This window comes from Gopherus evgoodei, chromosome 2 (genome assembly GCF_007399415.2).
Source record: "Gopherus evgoodei ecotype Sinaloan lineage chromosome 2, rGopEvg1_v1.p, whole genome shotgun sequence".
Lineage (NCBI taxonomy): Eukaryota > Metazoa > Chordata > Testudines > Testudinidae > Gopherus > Gopherus evgoodei.
In genome coordinates this window covers 33334529-33358707 of record NC_044323.1, presented here as the reverse complement: position 1 = coordinate 33358707, position 24179 = coordinate 33334529, and the positions used below count along the sequence as shown (strand labels likewise).

At 40.4% G+C, this 24179-nt stretch overlaps 2 protein-coding genes across 2 annotated transcripts in view; one reads left to right on the top strand and one right to left on the bottom strand.

The window, feature by feature from the left end:
• Nucleotides 1-11344, top strand: part of APBB1IP (amyloid beta precursor protein binding family B member 1 interacting protein) — a 130367-nt gene extending 119023 nt beyond the window's left edge. The window contains exon 14 of the mRNA XM_030550300.1: nt 10701-11344. Coding sequence (XP_030406160.1) covers nt 10701-10709 — 9 coding nt within the window. The 3' untranslated portion in view covers nt 10710-11344. The remainder of the gene's footprint in view (nt 1-10700) is intronic.
• Nucleotides 11345-13936: 2592 nt separating this feature from the next.
• The window catches only part of LOC115645525 (protein adenylyltransferase SelO-like), a 54735-nt gene continuing 44492 nt past the window's right edge, over nt 13937-24179 (bottom strand). The window contains exons 18-19 of the mRNA XM_030550301.1: nt 16659-16738; nt 13937-16440 (exon numbers count right to left, since the gene is read on the bottom strand). Of these exons, the coding sequence (XP_030406161.1) occupies nt 16318-16440; nt 16659-16738 (203 nt within the window). The 3' untranslated portion in view covers nt 13937-16317. The remainder of the gene's footprint in view (nt 16441-16658; nt 16739-24179) is intronic.

Below are 24179 nucleotides of genomic sequence, written 5' to 3'. Positions count from 1 at the left end.
TTTTTTTTAATTAAAATTTTTCAACCAGCTATGTCTAGGATGCAATGTGAATAAGGCAAAAGGCAGCCCCTCATTCGTACCCTTGCACACCTGTGCCTTGCCATCAACAATCTGCCACTTTGACATTTACTGAAATGGTTTAAATTCAAATGTCCCCATATAAAACTAAAATTACTTTGCTCAGCAATCACAGCAGTTGTCTATAAACTTCATTTATCTGTTTAATTTTAGACTAAATCTTTTTAAGATAACAATTTTTTCCCTTTGGTTAACAATTTTTGTCTTAAACTATATCTAAAAATATTCATGTATATGAATTTGTCTCCTTCTACACGTCCTCATTTATGCTTCATCGTAATTCTCTCTTGGTCATTTAAGGTACATTCATTATTAGTTCCCAAATAAAAATCTCTTCTATTTTATGACTGCACAAATAGTGTCAAAGTTAATGAACATGGATCTTCACTGGCATCTGGTATCTCATTCAGCTTAAAATATTTTAAGACATCATCTTTGGTATCTTGTGGGCTCTTCCTGTTTTCTTCTTCCCTCTCTTATGAAGCTTATCTTGTAAGACTCTATAATTAATACGCTTTTGCATTTTCAGTGTTTGAAAAACAGGAAAACAAATTGAAGCCAATTCATTCTTAGTATAGAATCAATAACTGGAATTACACTAAGAAAGATTTCGGTGCGTCAAAGATCTGAACTAATGAGGGCTACAATGACATGAATATATAACAATTGATCTCTTCCTGCCCATATAGAAAGGGGTATTTGGCTACCTCCACCTCATGGTGCCAGACTCCCTGCAATCACATGGAGTGCTCTCCAGGTTTCATGCTTGGGTGGTTGGCCAAGGAGAAGTCCACCAATCCCACAAGGAGTCTGCAAGATAGCCTGCTGTATTAAATTTATTGCAGCACCACCTTCTAAAGGGGGATTCCCAAGCCTGTGCCTGCCTCTGAAGTACATGACAGTGTGTCATTTTATGGAGAGTAATTAGGGAGGGATGGAGAATTAGCTGTGTGCACTCCTTTGGCATAAAAACCCCTCTCAAAAAACACCACGCCTGTCTGATTTTTATATCAAATATTTTTTATTCTTTTAAAAACTATTCAACTGTTATCAAAATAATGTATAAGACAGCATATCACTGAAGTAGTTAATATTTCACAGTAAGTTGGTGCTTCTCTGAACACATGAAGAAGACAAACTATTACACAGCTTTTCTGGTGTCCACTGTTCTCAGAGCAATGCTCAGACTATTGCCCTATTTCCTCATCTCCTCGCTCAATCTATTATAGCACAAGGAATTTTTAAATGCAACACACTTTACATTTGTAATTGTGCTTGCAAACATTCAACAACTGATGTTCTAAAAGTCAAAGGTGAACTTTCTTCAAAATACAAAGGCAAACTTTAAGGAAAACTCCAGGGATTAGTTTTAATGCCTTGAGTGTTTAGCCGTTTGTTTACTATATGCAGGTATGTTTATATCTTTACTGAGTTTAAGAACTTTAACTGTTTCAAAATCTCTATTTCATGACCAGAGTTGATGTTTTAGTGATGTACCTAATGAGGTACCAGATTGATGATGTAAAATAAGAATGAAAGCATCTGATCTTCCAAGAATAAACATTAGAAATGAGAATTTTTTAAATGAAAACATTTAAAAAAAAGATATTTTAAAAAAAATTCTAATCCTTCTTTATAAAGCTAATCTGCATTTCTAATACACCTCTCACCATTTTATCTAGGTGTCATAAACATTATTAAGGATCACAATATTTTGGTCTGAAGAGAAAACTAAAATTCCTTCCCATTATAATCCACCAGGCTCAAATGGTATCAAGTCTTGGCTGTTGTCTTCCAAGAGTACTGTTGCTGGGCTGTTTTACTACTCCATCATTGGAAGACAGACTGCTTAGAAAAATCAATCTTCCATTGGGCCTTAGAAGCAGGAGGTGGTAATGGAGAATTCCACACCTTAGGATCTCCCATTAAAAACACCTAACTTGTCCTCCATGTCACCCTGACAACTATCAATCCCACTATTTCTACCTTCCCACTCACCCTTAAATCACATCCATGATGGTGGAAACTGGAGGAAGAGAGAACTTCTGAAATAACAGGCCGGGACCAAGCTAAGAGCTTTAACGAGTACAGCATCAGGCACAACGTTGGTGCTTCAACTGCAGTAATTTATGGCAATAAAACACATCTAGAATCAGATAGGGAGATCAGGGTGTAGAGCACTATGTAATGCTCTCTCATTGCTACACCTTACCTACAAAGCATGCCTGAAGTGGAGTGTCAAGACACTTGTAGCTTCCATGTGGCTTTCAGGCACTTGAACACTGCAGTGATGCAAGATATATAGCTCATTTGGCAGAGATATAACCCAGAAATTCAGGTATAAGTCATCACAGACAGCCTCATCTCTTGTCATAGCTAGGTTAAAAAAAGTATTTTTGACCACTGCTGCTATGTGGGTATTCATAAGAAGCAATGAGAGTAACAGGGCCTGAAGACAGTACAACACCTTAACAACTGGGAGCCTGATTACAGAATGAGATTTTAACTCTTGCCAATACCTCAAAATGCTTCCTCTTCCTACCAGCATGACTTCTGCCTTACTAGGGTTGAGCTTCAGCCAGGAACACTTCATGCAGATTCCAGTTTTTCTGAAACACTGGGACAGTTTGAAAACAAGTGTCTGTGTTCAGTAAGCAAGCTAAAGAGTGCAGTATCCCCAACAGAAGAAAGGCATTGCTACTCATAGCTTCTCATGATCTCACTGAGTGCGCTAATGTAAAGTGGTTGCCATTAAAAAAAGTCAACATTTGCCAAAAGCTATCACAAAGTTGTAACTAAGATTGCCAGTCTGGAGTATATGTGGAATGAGAGAGGTGATAAGGCTGGGTCTGCTGGAACCAATGAGTGAACTCCTAGGGAAGAGAGACATAGCTGCCCATGACACCCTCTGGGATTGATCCAAGAAGAATAAGTGAAGCCAGCTTTGAGGGTTCTGTTCATCCCTGCAAGATGGGCCAGTAGCACCTCATGATTAAACATCAAAAACTGATACTACATGTAAGAATTAGGATAGATGCTTGGCTTCTGTCAGAATCAGCTGTTTTATCAGTGAAAGTCAGAGTACATTGGAGAAACAGGCCACCATCTTGATGGAAAAACTGATTCTTTTGGTCCTGCTTTCACCTTCAAATTGTGAAGGTAAACAGTCTGTGTATAAGCATTACCAAAAGATATATTTATGACATACATCATGTTTGGTGATCACTCCCGTGTACTTATGCATAGGGCCTGAGCCAAAGCCCATTGACATCAATGGGTTTTGGATTAGGCCCATAGAGAGAATCCCTTAGGTATTACATGAAAGTTTTCCTTTGCATAAATCATGTATAATGTAGAATTCATCTTTGCTCTTTCTTACTAACAAGAGTTAAAGTTTGTAAATGCTTTGAAGATGAAAGCAGTGCATTGTATTTTTACTACAATGCCACGTGGTAGATTTGTTTTGAGGACAGCAATGCCTGGCCTACACATAAGAGACAGTAATTAGATATTTTGGCCCAAACCAAACCAGAATTTTCCCTTTCAACTAATTCAAAGAGCAAGGCCCAAAGTTACATAGTTGTCCTATTTATCCTTGACACACAAAACGGTTATTCTTAACCATTCTGCTTTGGCTGACAGACCTGGGTTTTTCAAATTCCATTGCACTATGACTTTTGTTGCTGTAATTATTTGGAGCGTATGTCCTTGTCAATGATTCAACAAGAGAAGGTTCTCTTTGAGGACCCATTGCTAAAGGCCCCTTAAAGAGAACACCCTCAGTAGCCTCCTCCCATTTATACTGAAAGAGCTCCAGCCTGAACACCTCTACTAATCCCAACAGTGTAATAATGCAATTATAAATATATTTAAGCAACTTTATACTCCTTTGAAATGAAGCTCCCCTTAGTGAGCAGTTTGTCATGTTCTGTGCTACCTGCTGCTTCTGAATGGAGCTCAGGTGTCATACCATGCAGAGTACATTACAGAATGTAGTGACAAATGTGTGAATAACTGTAGCAAGATTTGCAAGACACGTGGAAAAAAGGGCTCTTATAGGCACCTATTTCCGTACCTCCAGCAGCACACTGGCACAAGACTTACAGTTGGAAACCCACATTGCAAATGGCAGCAGCACTCCATCAGAGATGCCAATAAAATTCTCATCTATTCTTCCAGGGTGCTACTTTTGTCAGCCTTGATGCCTGTGAGTTTCATTCCTCACTCCCACAACCAACATTTTCTGCCTTTTTCCATATCAACCTTTGAGTGGAGTGATCTTCCCATCCCAGTTTGCAAAGCCACCAATCTCTTGTCATTCAAATCCCTCCTAAAAACTACTTCCATGATGCACACAAATCAGTTCCTACTGCTATTAAAGGGAAAAAAATTAAAACTACCTAGATTTCTGGATTTTGCAACGTGTCCTCGCTTTTGCATGTTTCTATTTTAGACTAAGCTCATTAAGGCAGGAACTGTCTTCGTTTTGGTGTTTTGTACAGTGCTTAGAACACTGTTGGCACTAAACAACTTTCTGGTTAACCAAAGATCTTGCTTTCTATTCCATGTGCTCTTGCTGATGTTCTTTTTCTTGAATGCAAACAAACAGGAATATTATAGATACTGTTTTCAAATGCTCAGATCACACCCAAGACTTAAAGGACTTTAATAGGTGAACATAGCTGAATCACTCAATAATAGTGACCATAATGTAATCACATTTAATATCTATGTAGGGAGGGAAATACTAAAGAAACCCACCACAGCAGCAATGAAATTTAAAAAGAGGAACAACACAAAAATGAGGAAGCTACTTAAATGGAAATTAAAAGGAACAGTGACAAGAGGGAAATAGCTGCAAGTTGCATGGAAATTATTTAAAAACACCATAATAGAGACTAAAACTAGATGTATACCCCAAATAAAAAACAGCAAGCAGAGTTAAAAAATGCTACCATGGTTATGCAACAGAGTAAAAGAGGCAATTAGAAGCAAAAAGACATCCTTTAAAAGTCAAAAGTGAAATCCTAATGAGGAAACTAGAAAGCAGCATAAACTCTGGCAAGTGAAGTGTAAAAGTATAATGAGGCAGGCCAGAAAAGATTTTGAAAAGCAAAAGACACAAAAATTAACAGTAAATTATTTTTTAAAGTATACCAGGAGCAGGAAGCCTGCCAAAAAAATCAGTGGGGCCACAAGACGATCAAGATGCTGAAGGAGCACTCAAGGAAGACAAGGCTGTTTCAGAGAAACTAACTGAATTATTTGCATCAGTCTTCATTGCAGAGGATGTGAGGGCAATTCCCACATCTGAGCCATTCTTTTTAGGTGACAAATCTGAGGAACTGTCCTAGATTGAGGTTTCAGTAGAGGAGGTTTTGGAACAAATTGATAAGTTAAATAGTAATAAGTCAGGAGGACCAGATGGTATTCACCCAAAGATTCTGAAGGAACTCAAATATGAAATTGCAGAACTACTCACTGTGGTATGCAACCTATTGCTCAAATCAGCCTCTGTACCAGATGACTGGAAGAAAACTAATGTAACACTGACTTTTAAAAAAGGCTCCAGAAGTGATCCTGGCTATTACAGGCCAGTAAGCCTAATGTAAGTACCAAGCAAATTGGCTGAAACTACAGTAAAGAAAATAATTATCAGGCACATAGATGAACATGATATTTTGGGAAAGAATCAATCTGGCTTTTGTAAAGGGAAACCATGTTTCACCAAGCTATTACAATTTTTTGAGGGTGTCAAGAAGCATATGGACAAGAGTGATTGGGTTGATATAGTATACTTGGAGTTTCAGAAAGAAAGGTCCTACACCCAAGGCTCTTCATCAGTGTTATGGGATCAGAGGGAAGGTCATCTGATGGATCAGTAATTGGTTAAAGATGGGAACCAAATGATAAACTTTCAAAATGGAGACCTGTAAATACCAGGACCCCCAAGAATCTGTACTGGGAGCTGTGCTGTCCAACATATTCATAAATGATCTGGAAAAGGTTGTAAATAGTTGATACAAGAGGTTTTGCTTTTAGCTGCTCTGATCTTGTATAAAAGCCTGCAGCATTCAGGACAGAGACATGCAGAAAAACAGATAGAAAGGGGTTTAAAACATTGTAAAAATCACCTCTCCAAATTAGCATAACAGTGATGGTCGCAGTATCATAAGGCTTTAGCCTGCATAAAACAGTAGTTAGTTTTAGGATAAGTAGTGAATAAATAATAGTTTAGAACTAAACATCCAAAATGGCAGCCACAATGATTCTCTATTAGAAAGTATCAAAATGAAGGACACAGACTGAATTGACCAATAGCAGATAAGAGATGGGGTGAAGTAAAGTTCAGCAAGTATGACTCAGCTCACTCTCCAAAATACCTGAAGGGTGGTGCTAGCAGGAGGACATATACTAATAGCTAGGAGGAGGATCAATTAGTTTCAGTGACAGATGAAGCTGACAGGCATGGATGATCTCATTAGGTAGGGAGTATCTATGCCAATTTCTGAACTTGAAAAAGCAACCAATTAGAGAAGGCCAGAGACTGAATATAAGGCTAACAGCCAGCAGGCTGAGTGTGTGGGTGTGGTGGTATCTGAGCTGCAGAGCCAGGAGAACAAAGTTGAAGAAGATTCCAGAAGAAATAACCACCAAGCTGAAGCGACAGCTGCCTGGAGCAGTAACCCACAGCAGCGTAGTGAGAGATTTTTGCCTTGAATGTTCTGAATAGAGGCTTACAGAAAAACCTGGGAAGGGGTTTAAAATTTGGTAAAATTATCTCTCTCTCAGTTGGACATAAAAAGAGTGGTGACAGTATCAGGGCACTATAGTTTGCATACAACAGTAATTAGTTGTAACATAAGTAGAAATTAATGGTAGTTTAAGTTTAGAAAATCTAACATGACTGACCAAAATGGCAGATATAGGGATGATGTAGTGGAAGATTCCATCTCTGAAAGATACTGAGTGGCATAGTGGAAAATTCCATTAACTGATAGGGAATTACTCAGCAGAATCTTCCAGAACCTTCTAACATCCAAGATGGCATTATACAAGGGGAGCTAGACAGGAAGTCACATGTAGGTACCTGCGACCAAGCCCATGTGATGTCATGGAGAGGGGCTAAAAAGCTGGAAGCTGATATACTGGGTGCTCTCTCAGGCTCAGCCAATAAGGCCAACAGCAGCAGGCTGAACCTGTAGTAGGTTTAGGAGAGAACAGAGGGTGGAAGATGCCTGCAAACAAAAGAAGCTACCTACTTGAGGAGGAGGTGAAGCAGCAGCAGCAATAGAACCCTGAGGTTGCCCTGGGAACAGCTACCAAGAAAGCAACAGCCTTTATGACAGCACAGGCTTCCATATCTGTCACCAGAGGGCAGCTTTCACCTCAGCAGCAGCAACGGCTCTCTAGCGACAGCAGACAATGTCAAACATCAGCAGACAGCGCTTCCCTTTTGACCGATCAGAAGGACTCTATTGATTCAGAGGGATCTAAGAATAGTAGAAGTAAGTGTAGTCTTCTATTCACCAGGGCCAGCTCCAGCTTTTTTGCCGCTCCAAGCAGTGAAGCGCGGGGGGAAAGCTGTGATTGGCGGCACTTCGGCGGTAGCTCTACTGCACCGCTTCATTCTTTAACCGCAATTCAGCTGAGAGGGGCTGAGGGATCTGCCGCTGAAGACCCTGATGTGCCTCCCCTTTCCACTGGCTGCCCCAAGCACCTGCTTCGTTTGCTGGTGCCTGGCGCCGACCCTGCTATTCACAATCAAAGAATATATGGGTTTTGCTTGTAAATAAAGTCAGATGCCTGTGGTCTGAGTGAGACCTTCCCCTACACATCCAGTAGCTGCTTGGCCAGTGCTTATTGGATGTTAAATGTTAGGAGTCAAATGTTAAATGCTAGTGTAAATGAATGATTACATTGTTATAGTCTCTTTTATTTGCTGTGCCACTTTAATTCTTTCAATTGTAAATGTATTGCATTTTGTTCTGTTCTATATATTCTTTCTTGCTTTTCTAAACTACATTGTAACCACTTCTTTAAATAAATAATACTTCTGTTTTTGAAGAATTACTGCTTGTGTGTTTATTCATAAGTGGAAGGCTCTATCTGTGTCCTTTCAAGGGTTAGGAAGACTAGGTTGCTCTGGCGAGCCCTCTGTAGGCCAGAAACAAGCCCCATGGTAACTCTCTGGCCAGGCCTGCCGATGAGGGGGGGAGGGGAAATGCCTGGGAGGGCTGCAGGGCTCCTCGCTATGCACGGGGTAGTACCAGCAGCAGCGAAGGCAACCAGGCGGGCATGTGGAAGCCCTGGCTTTGCCAGAAGAGCGCACCTAGCAGCGCAGATGGCGGCAGCTCGCTGAGCACCAGCCAGCGCAGGTGCAGCACCACCCAAATGTCAGACGGATTGCATCTGCGCGGGCACGCTTGTACATGCACCAGTTGCAGCACGTGGTCCAGCTCTGCGCCCACATGGTGACACCACGCCATGCCAGCAGCAGTGTGGGGTCCGGCTCCAGGCTGCCTTGCACAATGTGCAGCAGCAGTGGCTCCCCGCCCCAGCGACCCACGCCCTGCTATGGACATATCCACCACACGCATCTCCCCCCTGCTGCATTTCGTGCCAAGCCATAGTGCCCGCTGGTGGGTGAAAGGCAGAAGTGGAGCAGACAATATGTTTTGGAGTGAGGATCAGCAAAATAGCCGAATCTCAGGATAGCACAATTTGCATCACAACTACTAAAAATATTCCTAAACTATTGGTTAAAAATAGCCCATTTGGACAGTAACAGTTTGCCAGAGGGCTGATGCACTCTGCTGGTGTGACTGGCAGTCTGGCAGAGCTTCCTTCTGGAGTACAAACATAAGTCCAGATGCTCAAAAGCGGAGAGAAAAACAAAAGAAGCTTGACTTGAAAAAAGTAGGAAGAGTAGTTGTACTTTGCTTGATTGTGGGATTAGGCCTAAAGAAGATCAGGTAGAACTGCTAGTCACTACAATTAGTAGTGGGCCTAATAGTTCAGAGCAAGCCTGTGATGATTCTGTTAAAACATGTGATTTAAGTGCAAAACCAGTCCAAACTAGTGCTCTTGCATGGGAGGAAACACTCTACAAACGACACTGAAAAAACAAGTACTGCTGAAAGTAATATTGCATTCCAAGAGAACAAAGAATGTAGATTTGCTATCGGACTGTTATCAAATAGTGAGCTATCTGCAACTCTGATCAAAACTGTTGTTTGAAAAGGGCCACCTAGGCATCCAAACACATTTCCTGGTGATTGGAAAAAGAAAGTTTCCAAATTCTATACTAAAATCAACCGAAAAAAACCCAGAGAGGTTTCTGACAGGGATTGGCTTGTATGGACTGAAAGTGCAGAATCGCTCTTTTGTTTCCCTTGTAGATTATTCAGTTCAGATGCAGTTTCTTGCAAATCGATATGGTAAGTGACAATGGCTGGAAAAAGGAATTGTTATGGAGCAAATTGTTATGGAGCAAATTGCATGAGAGGCAATGTTATCTGCAATGGCGAGAGTTAGAGAGAAGATTTGCCCAAGGAACTGATATAAATTCATGGGTAGACAAAGAAATAAAAACTAAAGCGAAGTACTGGAGGGATTTGCTTAACCAAATTTTGTCAATTAGTTTGTTCCTAGGTGAGAGAAGACTTTCACGGGAACGTCAAACACAGTTGGAGACTGCCATAACAGTAATTTTCTTGAAATTGTTGAATTGTGTGCCAAATATGATCCAGCTCTTCAGGATCGTGTAAATAAAGTGAGGCAATCTCAAGACAATGGAACATGACTTTAAGCTCATTATCTTTCTGCAGACAGAATGAGTTTATCCAGGCATGCAGCGCAAAAGTAGTTCAAGTAATATTATCCAGGCATGCCACTGGGAGCTGCGACCAACCGTACATATGGATGCTCAGGTAAACAGTGTCTCACAGCCCGCCGGGGGCTTACCCTGAACAAGCCACAAACCAAGTTTGGGAACCCCTAGACTAGATGGTTAGATCACATGGAAAGTGTTAAACCAACTGCAAAACATTTGCCACTAATAACACATGCACTTATCAAGTGCGAGGAACTAAATCTCTCTTCTGAGTGCAAACAGAGTTAAAGGGCATTCAGTGCTACATACAGTCATTTAAATGTACTTTGATGGCAACAACATGGCCCAAAATATTGGTGGTCATAGATCAATGTAATAAGATTCTTCAATCAAGAGAGGCAAGTCTTGATGTGGAAGTACAAAACATTGACAACTTGATTGAGGAGCTTAAAGAATTACGTGATAAGTGGAAAACTCTTCTATCAGAAGCCAAGCGTGCAGCCAAAGCCATGTCAACAGACCTGCCAATCGAAACTAAAATCCCCGAGAAACGTGCACAAAAGAGAGCTGTTTCGCGATGAAACATCAGAAGTCCAACTGGGAGAAGAGAATGAAGAGAGATTTTAAAGTGAATGTTTGTTTTGTACAAGCTTGTTGACAGTGTAATCGAGGAGTCGATAGAGCGGTTTGTCATGGCCAGAGATATCAATAATTATTTCATATTTCTGTGGTTATATTTGGAATTCACTGATACTCAAATTGAAAACTTGTGTTTTGCTTTTTGCAGAGAATATGACAATGATGTATCCAATCGATGAGCTGAAACACATGAAAGAAATTTATAAGGCAAACTTTGGAAGTGTACCTCTCAAACCACTAGAGCTGTTAAATAAAATTCATGAGCTTACGTTGGAATGTCTTTTTCCTAATGTCACCATACCATTGGATATTCTGCACCATACCAGTCACTGTTTCTGAAGCCGACAGATCTTTTAGCAAAATGAAACAAATCAAAAGCGTACAAAGATTAACAATTGGAAAAGAAAGACTTAATGGTCTTGCTCTTCTTGAGCAAGATCTTGTCAGGTTATTTAACTCTGAAGATATAATTGATAATTTTGCTGCAAAAAAAATCCCGAAGAGTTGCATTTTCGGACTCCTTAAACATTCAGATATTATGGTTTTTAAAAATCTTTTAAAATACTTGTTTTATTAGTGTATATTTTATCTTTTTTTGTTCATATTCAGTTACATCTTGTACATCAGTTTTTTTCTTTTTCTTTAGATTACACATGAATCATGATTAGGTGTTTAATTAGCCTACTTGATACTTTGGGTGCTTTCTTACTTTGTGCTTCTTTAAATGTTTTATATATTTTTTAATTTAACAGAATCATAGAAGATTAGGGTTGGAAGAGACTTCAGGAAGTTCAATCCCCTGTTCAGAGCAGAACCAACACCAACTAAATCATCCAAGCCAGGGCTTTGTCAAACCAGGCTTTAAAAACCTCTAAGGATGGAGATTCCACCACCTCGCTAGGTAACCCATTCCAATGCTTCACCACTCTCCTAGTTAAATAGTTTTTCCTAATATCCAACCTAGACCTCCCCCACTGCAACTTGAGACCATTGCTCCTTGTTCTGTCCTCTGCCATCACTGAGAACAGCCTAGCTCTATCCTCTTTGTAACCCTCCTTCAGGTAGTTGAAGGCTGCTACCAAATCCCCCCTCACTCTTCTCTTCTGCAGATTAAATAAACCCAGTTCCCACAGCCTCTCCTCTTAAGTCATGTACCCCAGCCCCCTAGTCATTTTCACTGCCCTCCACTGGACTCTCTCCAATTTCATTCCATAATGTATTTATTTAATTTAAATATATAATTCAAAATAACAAATTCTACATCTTATAATTAGGCTCACAATTTGTTTAATATTGGTGCTGTAACTGGGGGGGGGGGAGTTAACTACATCAAGCAACACCACAACTTATGTATAGTGGGTTCTAATGTGTTATCAATAGGCTAAACAGTAGTGTTCTAAACCTTAGCCATCTCTTTCTAAGGGACCCATTGACTGTTCTGCACTAGGGACTGGAAGTGCTGTTGGTGGGCCTGACTCTGGCAATTCCTTTTGGGCGGGCCATAACCTGGTTTCCCTTTTGTTAAATTATTGGTGGGCTAAGTGTTATTTACTAGAGCCCAATGTCAAACTTGTAGGTAACATAACTGGCATCTAAAATCTTAGGGTAACAACAGCAGCAAGCAAGCAACAGCAGCAGCCTAATTACCACTATTATTAGACAGAGCAGAAGGATTTTAGACAAGTCAGAGGGATAATAGGAGGAGTGATTTTCTGTTAATGTTTAAGGAATGACTGGGTATGCCTGTAAGTAAAGCTAGATGCTTGTGTCTGAGTGCAATCCATCCCCACCCATTCTGTAATCATTTGGCCAGTGCTCACAGGATGTTAGTGTTAAATAATAAATGTTTTCTTAATATGTAATGTTAAGTATTACATTGTAACCACATATGGTCTGTGTATTCTGTGCATTTTATTCTCTTGCACTGCTTCGGTACATGATTTCTAAATGAAAAATAATTGTATTCTATTATGTCTTATATTTTTTTCTTTCTTGCTTCATTGAATGTATTGTAAATGATTATTTCTTTTAAATAAATGATACTTTGTTTTCGAAGAATTATTGCTTGAATGTCAATCCTTTGACTGGAGAGCTGTAGCCGTATCTTCCCATGAGTTAGCAGAATTAGTCTGCTCTGGGAAGTCCTCTTTGGGTTAGGGACAAACCCCCTGGTAAAACCCTGCCAATTCCTGTAGGGTGAGCCACTCCTTATTACCCATTTGGGTGAGTAAATTGACAATCAATGGATGGTTATAGGCAAGCCAGTATTGAGGGTGCCATGGGTACAAGTAGTGGGATAATGCAGTCAGGTGGCAAAATTTGCGGGTGATACAAAATTACTCTGGACAGTTGACCTAAGCTAGCTGTGAAGAATTACAAAGGGATCTCACAAAGCTAGGTGACTGGGCAACAAAATGGCAGATGAAAGTCATATTGATAAATGCAAAGTAATGCACATTAAATGAAGGGGTCTAAATTCGTTGTTACCAATCAAGAAAGAGATTCTAGAGTCATCATCAATAGTTCTCTGAAAATATCTGCTTGATGTGCAGTGGCAGTCAAAAAAGCTAACAATGTTGTGAACCATTAGGAAAGGGATAGATCATAAGAGAATATCAAGATGCGGCTATATAAATCCATGGTATGGTGACACCTGGAATACTGCATACAGTTCTGGTTGCTTGATCTCAGAAAAGACATATTAGAACTGGAAAAAAGAGACAGAAGGGCAACAATAATGCTGAGGGGTATGGAATAGCTTCCATATGAGGTGAGATTAAAAGGAATGGGACTATTCATCTTAGAAAAGAGATGATTAAGGGGGGATATGACAGAGGTCTACAAAATCATGAATGGTGTGGAGAAAGTGAATAGGGAAGTATTATTTACCATTTCACATAACACAAGAACTAGCAGTCATCTAATGACATTAATAGACAGCAGGTTTAAAGCTAACATAAGCAAGTACATTTTCACACAATGCACAGTCAACCTGTGGAATTCACTGCCAGAAGATGTTGTGAAAGCCAAAAATATAACTGTGTTAAAAACAAATTAGATACGTTTGTGGAGGATGGATATTAGTCAAGATGGTCAGAACACAACCCTATGCTCTGGGTGTCCCTAGCCTCTGATTTCCAGAAGCTGGGAGTGGATGACAGGGGATAAATCATTTAATAATTGCCCTGTTCTGTTCATTCCTTCTGAAGAATCTGGTACTGGCCACTGTCAGAAGACGAGATCCTGGGCTAGATGGACCACTGGTCTGATCCAAGTTGGCCATTTTTATATTCTTATGACATATACGGAAACAGTTGTTATTTTTTTTATCCCTGCCACTACAAATTTACTGGCACTTTTGTTGGTTCTAAATTCCCAGGCAAAAATGTTGTGAATATCTTTAATAATGTAGTCGTCAAACAAACAGTACACACATCACAAGTGATGGAAAGGCAGAGAATTTTTAGGTTCACAATTACTAGAACATATGAAAAGATACAGTTAAGGCCACCAAAATGACCTAGCATTACTCCCATCTTTCATAGATCTGCAACCACCAACAATTACTGCACCTTGTTTATAAGACAGAGACATTTTGATGAAGGACACTTGAGGAAAGATATTTTGGAAAACGTTTAAAGAAGTTCATAGCTTTGGCCTATGGATTTCTTAAATCCATTAAATGTACTTAGTGCATAAATTGCTGCTTGAATGGAGAAACTATTGGCATTGGTTTTGTACACAGTAACTGTTGCACTTCTAGTTCCCCGTTCTTCCTACCCTGAGCTCTTATCGTGTAAGATGTCTAATTTTTCATCTGGACTTGAGATTTATGGCTACATGTTTATATTATGTCTCACATCATAACACTTTTACACTCACAGCTCGCTATCAGATTACCCTGATGGGCCGCAGGTTGCCCATCATTGTTATAAACCCTGCATATCCTGGGAAATTGTCTTGAATAACCAACCATCCTGATGGTAGTCACCAGTGAATAGATATAAAATCTTCTTTTCTGACCACTGGGAGAGAGCTAATGTAGGGGAAAAATACAATGGATATATTTCTGGAATGGTCATCATACTGCTAAATTGCCTCTTTTTTCAGAATCAACAGAGGGTAAAGAAAATTGGAGTTTCTAGTCCTAGCTATCCAAAATCCAAACCACTGTTAAGTAATAGTTCAGGAAGTGAGACTGTAGTGGAATATTTTGCTTTGAATGTTCTAAAGTACTTTGCAGCACCTTAACAGAGACTTACAGAAAACATTTGGAAGGGGTTTAAAAATACTGTAGAATTCACTTCCACTCTGCCTCCTCCCTGAGCGTGCCGCCATTGCTCTGCTTCTCTCTCCCTTCCAGGCTTGCACCAATCAGCTGTTTGGCCTGGCAAGCCTGGAAGTGGAGTGGGGGGGAGCAGAGCAGCGGTGGCAGCGCACTCAGGGGAGGAGGTGGTGGAGATGAGCTGGGGCGGGGAGCAGTTCCTCTCCCTACTCTGATGTAACGCGGGCTCATCTATAACACGGTGAGATTTTTCGGCTCCCAAGGACCGTGTTATATTGGAGTAGAGGTGTATTTTGTACTGGTGTAATTCCTCAGGGAATGTCTACTAGCTGGACATGGACTCTTCCTGAAGATAACTCAGTATATAAATTTAAATTAGATCAAGATGCCTTTCTACATCTTGAGAGAGCAACCCCTCACTTGCTGCAGACCCTTGCCCCAGCTCACCTCCACTCTGCCTCTGTCTCCTCCCACGAGTGCTGCAGCTTCGCTTCTCCTCCCTCCCTCCAAGGCTTGCCGTGCCAAACAACTGATTGGTGCAGCAAGCCTGGGAGGGAGGGGGGAAGAAGTGGAGCTGTGGCGTGCTCATGGGAGGAGGCAGAATGGAGGGGGGTCTCAGCAAGTAATGCTGGTGCAAAGGAACCGCTTGCGGTAACACAAATTCAGATATAACGAGGTAAAGCAGCCCTGCCCCCCGGAGCGCTGCTTTACCGCGTTATATTCGAATTGTGTTATGTCGGGTTGCGTTATATCGAGGTAGAGGTGTAAATCTTAATAATGCTGTCAAATGCTAAAAATTGGAAGTGGGGTGAGCTAAGCCCATAGACAGCTGGGTATACAAAGAACATCCCACTTTAGTCTTGGACAATTCATTCCACAGATTAAATTAAGTGGTGAGCAAACTTATTTCCTTAAAAAACTATTTGGCAGTTTAATGGGAAGCAATGAGGTCACCTACATAAAACTTAGTAAGGAACCATTTTGCAATACTAATCCTGTCCAGCTAAGATCTGGATTTGCTTCCTGCTTCAAATCTCCAAATACCTTCTTCAGAACAGAATATAATTATATTTGAACAGTGTGTCACACCTAGTGGGGACATTAATTAAATATTCCATGATTAAAACTATGTCAGGAAAATTTTAAACTTATCTAGAAGCAACTAATCAAGACATAGCACTAAGAGGATGGATTTGGGGAAGTTAATGTGACAGCCTGACTGAACTCTATTTTCTCTAGGACACAAATTAATGCATAAATAGCTATGTGGGTCAGAGCTAGAAATGCCAGCAAATTACCTACTGATAGAACCATGCAGAACTCCATTTCTCTTGACAAACCTGGTCAAAATTTCACATAGCAGATCTGAAGGAAACACGTCTACAGTGAGAGAGTGGGTAGTGTTGTCTAGTTCCCCCACACCAGTTTGAAGGCTTGAGCTCTGACTCTACTCATTTTCTCTTGCTTCAGCTGCTCTTCATCAGGATGAACAGCTGACTTTAAGGTCTTTGGCCCAAGAAGGTGGACGTAGTGAATAGCCAGCTTTCTCTGCTGCTGCTTGCCTCTGAAAGGGATGTTGTAAAACTTCCTGCAGGAGATGAATCTAGAAACAATTAAAATTGAGAAGCCATTTCACACAAAATTGTTTTGCAGATTCCCTGGGGCAAAACATACTAAGCGTTGAACTCACTCAGGGAATTACTCCTCTAACTGTTTATTACTACCACTATTGGAGGACAGTACCGGTCAAGAGTGTTATTAACACAGCACTCATTTCATTAGCTCCATAAATGTAATTAGTATGCAAGTAGACAGTTTTACCTCTGAAAAGTCATTCATTTTAGCTTTTTGTATTGCTGATTCTGCCATCCAATTCCTAAGTATATATCTAGGATTGACAGCTGAAATCAAAGGAAAATCCAGTTGAATTTGGTTATAAAAAGTTCAATACATACCATATGAAAGCAACCCATATTTCTTGAATATTTAAACTGAAAGGTCATTTAAAAGGTTTAGTACACAATTTAAAAAAACAAAAACAAAAAAACCAGTGGCGTAACAGGAAAATAAATGAATTAATTAGCCATATTTTTACATATAGTGATGCCACCGTACCATTGTTCTTTGTTTAATAATAATAAATACATACAAAAGAATATTTAGATGATTTTTACTTTTTACGGGGGTTTGAAATATGTTAGAAAAATTAACTTAATGTGAAGTGTGTACTTGACCAATTTGTATGCAACCAGGCTACAAAAAGAGAGAAAAGGGTGGTATTAAATACTATGATGCAAAGAAGATTTCTCAGTGTGGATCACCAATTCACTTTTCAGTAACGTATCAGAGGGGTAGCCGTGTTAGTCTGGATCTGCAAAAGCAGCAAAGAGTCCTGTGGCACCTTATAAACTAACAGACGTTTTGGAGCATGAACTTTCGTGGGTGAATACTCATGCATCTGACAAAGTGGGTATTCACCCACGAAAGCTCATGCTTCAAAATATCTGTTAGTCTATAAGGTGCCACAGGACTCTTTGCTGCTTTTTCAGTAATGGTTAGCATATTGAAATCTAGATTCTTGGAGTCAAGTGAGAGGGGTGATTCTGCATAAATGATCCTTTATAGACTAATATATTTGGGGGGAAATTCTTTATTTAGATTTAAAACTATAAAAAAGATGCTTAGTCCAAGGTCTTAGGTGCCTTTACACCTTCAATAATTATGAAATAAAATGAAATTCTAGCAATATTGAAATAATCATTCCATCCAGACTCTTTCCATACCTTTACCATTGAGAGAAGCACACCCTCAGCCTTCTCTAAAAGCCCAATGAAACAGGTTTCTTTTGCTGTGTGGCACGGTGTGCCCAGGAGGTCACCAAATTTTGACTATTTCAGAGCAAGGGAGGAGACGGGGAGCAAGTTCCAGAGTCCTGGAGCCTTCTCAGAGAATGCCCTCCCAACTGCTCTCCTCCCTTTTATAGTGAGGGGGATCCAGTTTGGGTGTCTCTGCTGACTGCACAAGTAATGACACAAATTGCCTCTGTCAATTTATTATTAAGGATTATAATATTTATTATTATAATAATTCATGATATTTTAATAAGAAAAGGGCTGAATAATGTTAATGAGAAAAAACTTATACTTAGACATTAGTTTCTGAATTTTTCTTGACGTTCACACATCAAAATGCTAACCAGAGAAGCTTTCAAAGCTGAATTTATGTAGCAATTATTTCAGCCTACACTTTTGGTTTGTGATTCTTGCATGTCTTTCCTGTGCTTTATATAGTTGTTCTGTTCTTACTGCGAGTAAATAAAACCATCTTTTGCTTTCCACTATTGTCATGTTGCTATGAACCAAGAAGCTGAATAAAGGCAAGGGGAGGATAAGAAGCCAAAGATAGCCAAAATTCTAAACATGCCACATTAAAATGGGGTATAAGTGGGCTCAGGAATCAGCGCTCTGTCCTGAACAGCTTCAAACAACTCGGCAAATGGAAGCACCATAATCATAAAAACATCTTTTTTTCTGCAAACCTGTTGGAAGCATCCATGAAAGCCACATTTCTTCTCTGGCAGGTTTCACGCTGTTTATATCTAATAAGGGGCAGTCCGATGGACTTTGAAAATGAGACTGCTGAATTATTAGTTCAGCATTGCTCTTCCAGAAGGAACAAATGATAGACTACAAAGGAGTTTATTCTGCATCTTGGGATCAAGGAAAATTCTTATAAGCAAACAGACTTTAATTCTCAAATTTCTGGCTGCTATCACTCGGACAAGTCCTAATTTTCTTCTGTAATTTAAGTATGGCCTTCTGGTTCAGTATGTTTTCTTTCAACTAATGACCAAAAGAATATCTACCGATTAAATCTGTTTCTTAAACCTGTTAAACTCCCAGTATAAATCTTTACATGACACAGGAGCAGTGTATTTTCCCAGGGTCAGTACCTGACTATTCCTTTATATCAGATCAATCAGCAGTACTAGACACACTATTAGCTTTAGCCTTGGCATGAAAGGTCTATAGTTTTGCTCGCACAACTAAGGCTCATTTGTTCCAATCATTTTGAAAGGGGAGATGTTCTACTACAGGAGTTCTCAACCTTTTCTTTCGGAGGCCCCATCCAACATGCTATAAAAACTTCATGGCCCAACTGTGCCACGACGACTCTTTTTCTGCATATCCAATAGATTAAAAGCCAGGGCTTGCGTTATAGGGGTAGCAAGCAGGGCAATTGTCCAGGGCTCCACACCACAGGGGGCCCCACAAAGCTCAGTTGCTCAGGCTTTGGCTTCAGTGCTCAGTGGTGGAGCTCAGGGCCTTGGGCTTCTGCTCCACATGGTGGGGCTTGAACTTTCTGCCTTGGGCTCCAGCAAGTCTCATGCCCCTGAAACCTGCTCGCAGCCCCTCACATGGCCCCGGACCCCTGGTTGAGAACTGCTGTTCTAGTAAATGTCCCGGTAGTTATAGTATGAATAACACTTGTTTCAAGCCAAAGAAAATGTTTAAAGAATAAAAAATATTTCTGAGGGGAAAAAAACATGTAACCTTATAAAATATGCTTTGAAATAGTCCTATGGCATATTGTTTGAGGGGAGAAAAACAGACAAAACTATTGATAAAAACCTGAAGCCTCAAATCATCTCTCAACTTGTCCCTCATTATGTTCCTTATTTCAGATTAAAATTTAACTCTGCTCCACATAATGCCGTTTTCTTCTGCCCTTTGTAAACAAAAGCATTGATACTATGGAATGTTTTTATTTGCTTACAAATGTATACCATGTAGGCAGCAGGTCAGTACCTAAGAATTCACATCAGAGAGAGACTATGGCCCTGATCCTGCAAAGAGATCCATGGGGTTCACCCTTACAGTAAACTGCATTCACTTTTGATGGTTTCCTTTGCAGAATTAGGGCCTAAGACAATAAACATACTTCTCTGGTAATACGCATAATTTATAAAAAGCACAACTAATTCAGCTAATAGCTAGTATTTCTTGAAGATCTAACTGCCTATGCAATAGGTTAAACAGAACTTGTATGACTACATAGTGACTCATAATTCTATTACATTCCTTACTTTGGGAATTGGACATTGGCAGTTTGAAGCAACAAGACTCATTATAGGCAACACAGCAGAAGAGGTTGATACTTTACGTTATTTAGAAAGGAGAGTGAGCTATACAACTGAGTTGGGACTCTGGTTTTGAACTCTGAGCTCCAAAGGCTCCCCAGGCCAAAGCAGACTAGCAATGCTGCAGAGGTGAAGCTCTCCTTCAGAGTGAAAGTGCAGTCTGAAATCTCAGACACTGCATTTCATGAACCAGCTTCAAAATGATTTTCACCCCACAAATAAACACATTGTTAGACAGAGATAATACTGCTACTAAAATGTACGTTTCATCAGTGTGTTCACGTAAGTCTCAAGTACCGTTTTCTTTAAGACTTCAAAATATATACTTATTAACAACATTCCTTCCTGACAGTATTTTTTGATTTTACAAGATAGTATTACTCTGTATGCATTCAGTGCTTTTCATCCATTAGAAACAATCATCAAGTAAGCCTAACACTCTCCCAGTGAGGTTGGTTTCTTCATTTTATGGATAGAAAAACTGAGGCACAGAGTGGAGAAATAAATTTGCCCAATATCCTAAAGCAACTCAGTGGTTCAGCCTGGAATAGAATTCAGCCATGCCAATATCCAGAATCCTGCCTTAACCACTAAAGCTCTGTCTCCCTCCAGTGGAATGTGATCTACTTTGAGCATTTGATCTAATCCATTACGTTGCTTTTCGGGAATAAACTAAAAATACAGTAACAATATGAAAGATACTGCAACAGATGGGAAAGTAACATGACTCACACTAAAATGACAACTCATACTGAAACAAGGACTCATAGTACCAGGAGGCAATACAGATTCTATTAAATAATAATTTGTCCCAAGCACATATCTCCTGAACAATAGCAAATTGACAAGTTTGACAGTAGATTATCTCTTCTGTATAGAAAAAAATGTGAAGAATTAAAATGAGATACAGTGGACCCTCGCTTGAACGCACGTCTATATAGAGCAATTCCGCGTATAGCACAGGACTGCGCATGGATTCCAAATTTAATTAATTACATTGGGATCCATGTTAACGTGGTCCCTGTGTTAATGCGGGACCGCGCATGAATCCAAAACCCTGCGTTCAAGCAGGGGTCTGGTGTAGTATTAATCCAGGAGTTCTGAAGGAATTTAAGAACGAAGTGGGTGAGGGGCCAACAAAAATGTGCAATCTTTTACTAAAATCAGCTTCTATACCAGAGAATGGGAAGGCAGCAGATATTATAGTGATCTTTAAACAAGTTAATGGGGAGATTCTGGGAATTTTACGTCAGCAAGCCCTTACTTCAGTATCAGGTAAATTGACTGAAATGACAATTAAAAAGATAATTATAAAAGAACTGGATGAACTGGATATGAAAGGAACAAACCAGCACAGCTTCTGTAAAGAAATATTGTGCCTCTCTGACCTACTTGAATTCTTTGAGCTGGTCTATGAAACTGAATAAAAGAACGTGACAGAATATATTTGGACTTTCAAAAATTCTTTGACAAACTCTGTAATAAAGGGCTGTTATAAAGCTAAGCATAGAGTGAAAGATAAAGTATAATCAGAGATTAGAAACTGGCTATTTGAGAGAAACCAAAGAGTAGATGGTTAATTTTCAACATGACGCAAGGTTATGTAGCAGGACCGGTGAAGTTTAAATAATTTATTAATGATCTGGAAAAGGAGGTGAACAGTGAGATGGCAACATTTGCTGATTACACAAAATTATTTAGGTAATTCAAGACTACAGATGACAGTGAGGAAATTCAAAGGGATCTAACCAAGCTAGATAAATGCACAACACCTGATAGATGAAATTTGATGTGGACACATGTAAAATAATGCACAGTTGACTAATTTGAGTAGGATACTGATAATCTAGGTGTTGCAACTTATATCATCAGAGAACAAGAATTGTAAGTAAGCACTTTTCTTTTGCATCCATGGCATCTGTTGTAATAAACCACCACGGATACTCAAAAGCTCTATATGAAAACTATAAAAACATAAGAGGCTTCGGGAGGCTTAGCTTCCCCAAACAGGGCAAGAAATGCCAGATGTGGCGCACCTCTCTTTGGAAGCATGCTGGCCCACTGCCTTTGGAGTGCTGGATACTCCCGAGAAGTGGGGAGGCCACGAGCGCCCGGACCATGGCCCCACCCACACTTGGCCTCATCCCCTGTAGCCCTGCCTGTGCTGTGCCTCTTCTCCTCGAGGCCCTGTCCTTGCTCCTCTTCTTCCTCCAAGGCTCCCCACTTGCTGCTTGCTCCCTCCACCCCCTCCCCCGCACCCCCCATTGCTCACCCTTAAGACAGGAGCGAGTGGAAAGGAGTGAGTGGCAGGGGGCTCAGGGGAGGGGGCAGAGAGGAATGAGTGGCGGGTGCCTCAGGGGAGGGGATGGATGAGCAGTGGATGGCGGGGGCCTTGAAGGAAGAGGGAGAGTAAGAGTGGGGCCTCAGGGGAAGAGGCAGAGCAGGGGCAGGAAGAGGCAGAGTGGGGTGTTGGGGGAAGAGCTCAAGGGGAAGCAGGGTCTTGGGGAAGTGAGGGGGTGGGGCATGGGTGGAGCCTCAGGGCAGAGAGGGGGCATGGTCCAGGCACCAGTGGCCCCTCCTACTTCTAGGGAGCTCCTGGTGCTCGTGCCCAGACTCCCAAAATACAAGAGTTATGCACTGCCTATGTGAATAGCAGTAAAAGATAAAAAATCAGAATAAAAAATGCACTATAATAAGCTGCGACAAGCATGTTGCATGGTAGGAACCTACAGTTACCTATCTATGTACTATATTCAATGTGCCTATTGATGCTATGATACTCAGACCTCAGTTCAACATTATTGCCTGCTCTTTAACATTAATCTTCCAAAAGCACATGTAAAATTATAAGAACTATCCCTTAAAATGGATAAAACTTCAGTTAGAACAAGGAGATCCAAAATACAAAGGTCAAAATAATCATGGTCAACATCCCAGTAGTAGTGGGAATTTGTGCCACATCTAGTTTTGTAAATCTTATAGATAAGCCACAATCTCATTGATTCCAGTGAAAAATAGAAGGAGATTAAAGCTCCTGAAAGAAGTACCTGATCAATATCTCACAAAGGACTATGGCTACCTGCTGCAAATGCAATCACACAACTTTCATCCAACAGTCCCCAAAGTAGCATGATAACTAAAGACGAAGCCTACAATACTTTTGGTGCAAAGTAAGATCAGATGCCCTACTGACTGTGCACCATCTGTGCCTCGAGACTTTCAATAGTGCAAGGTCCTCTATATGCAAACTTTTCGCAGATTTCACAGAATTTACTGTGGAGCCACAAAATGGCCAGGCAAAATCTCTCTCTAAAGAACGACTTCAGGATCTGGCTCTCAATATGTAACAGAATAGCTGAAAATGGCAGCACTAACAACAGTGGATAATGTCAAAAAAACATTTCTCCCACAGGGCTCGATCAAGCATACAATGTATAATACGCCTAAATAAATCAACAGTTGTCATATTTAGTAATTTTGATGCTCATAACTTTAACATTATTAAGTGTTAACATTTAAAAAAAGCCCTTCCTTTGCTAGTGAAAGCCAGCAGATAACAACTATGCCCACTACTAATGGAAATAGTCAAAGCCTCCTCTAGGGAAGCATACCAACCACACTCTTTCAAAAACACAAAGTTCGCCCAATCCTCAAGACCTCTGAAGACCTCTCCAACTATTGTCCCATCTCTAACTACCCATTCACGAACAAAATAGTAACCACCAAGCTCCAACATGTGACATCAGCTAACATGCTGGATGCCTCCCAAGGGCTCAGACCAGAGCACAACACAGAGATAGCTGTAGTGGCACTAAAAGACAATCTTCTTATGGCCACAGACACAGGGAAGATCTCTAGGTTCATGCTGCTGGAACTCTCTCTAGCTTTTGACACAGTGGGCCATGTGGTATTGTTAACCAGCCTGCATGACATAGGAGGGACAGATGGTCAAGCACTACAGTTGCTCCAATCATTCCTCTCCAGCAGAACTCCAAGAGTGGTGATGATTAACTGTTCCTCTCCAAAGACCCTCACCTCCCTCCCTGCAGGGATGCATGCTATTCTTTCTTCTTTTCAATACTTCCAGACAACCGGCGGAGACAGTGAAGCATCATGGGCTCAGCTGTGAACGATATATCTCATTCTCATCTGATGCAATCACCACCACTATTATGACAACACAGTGCCAGCAAGTCATCAGC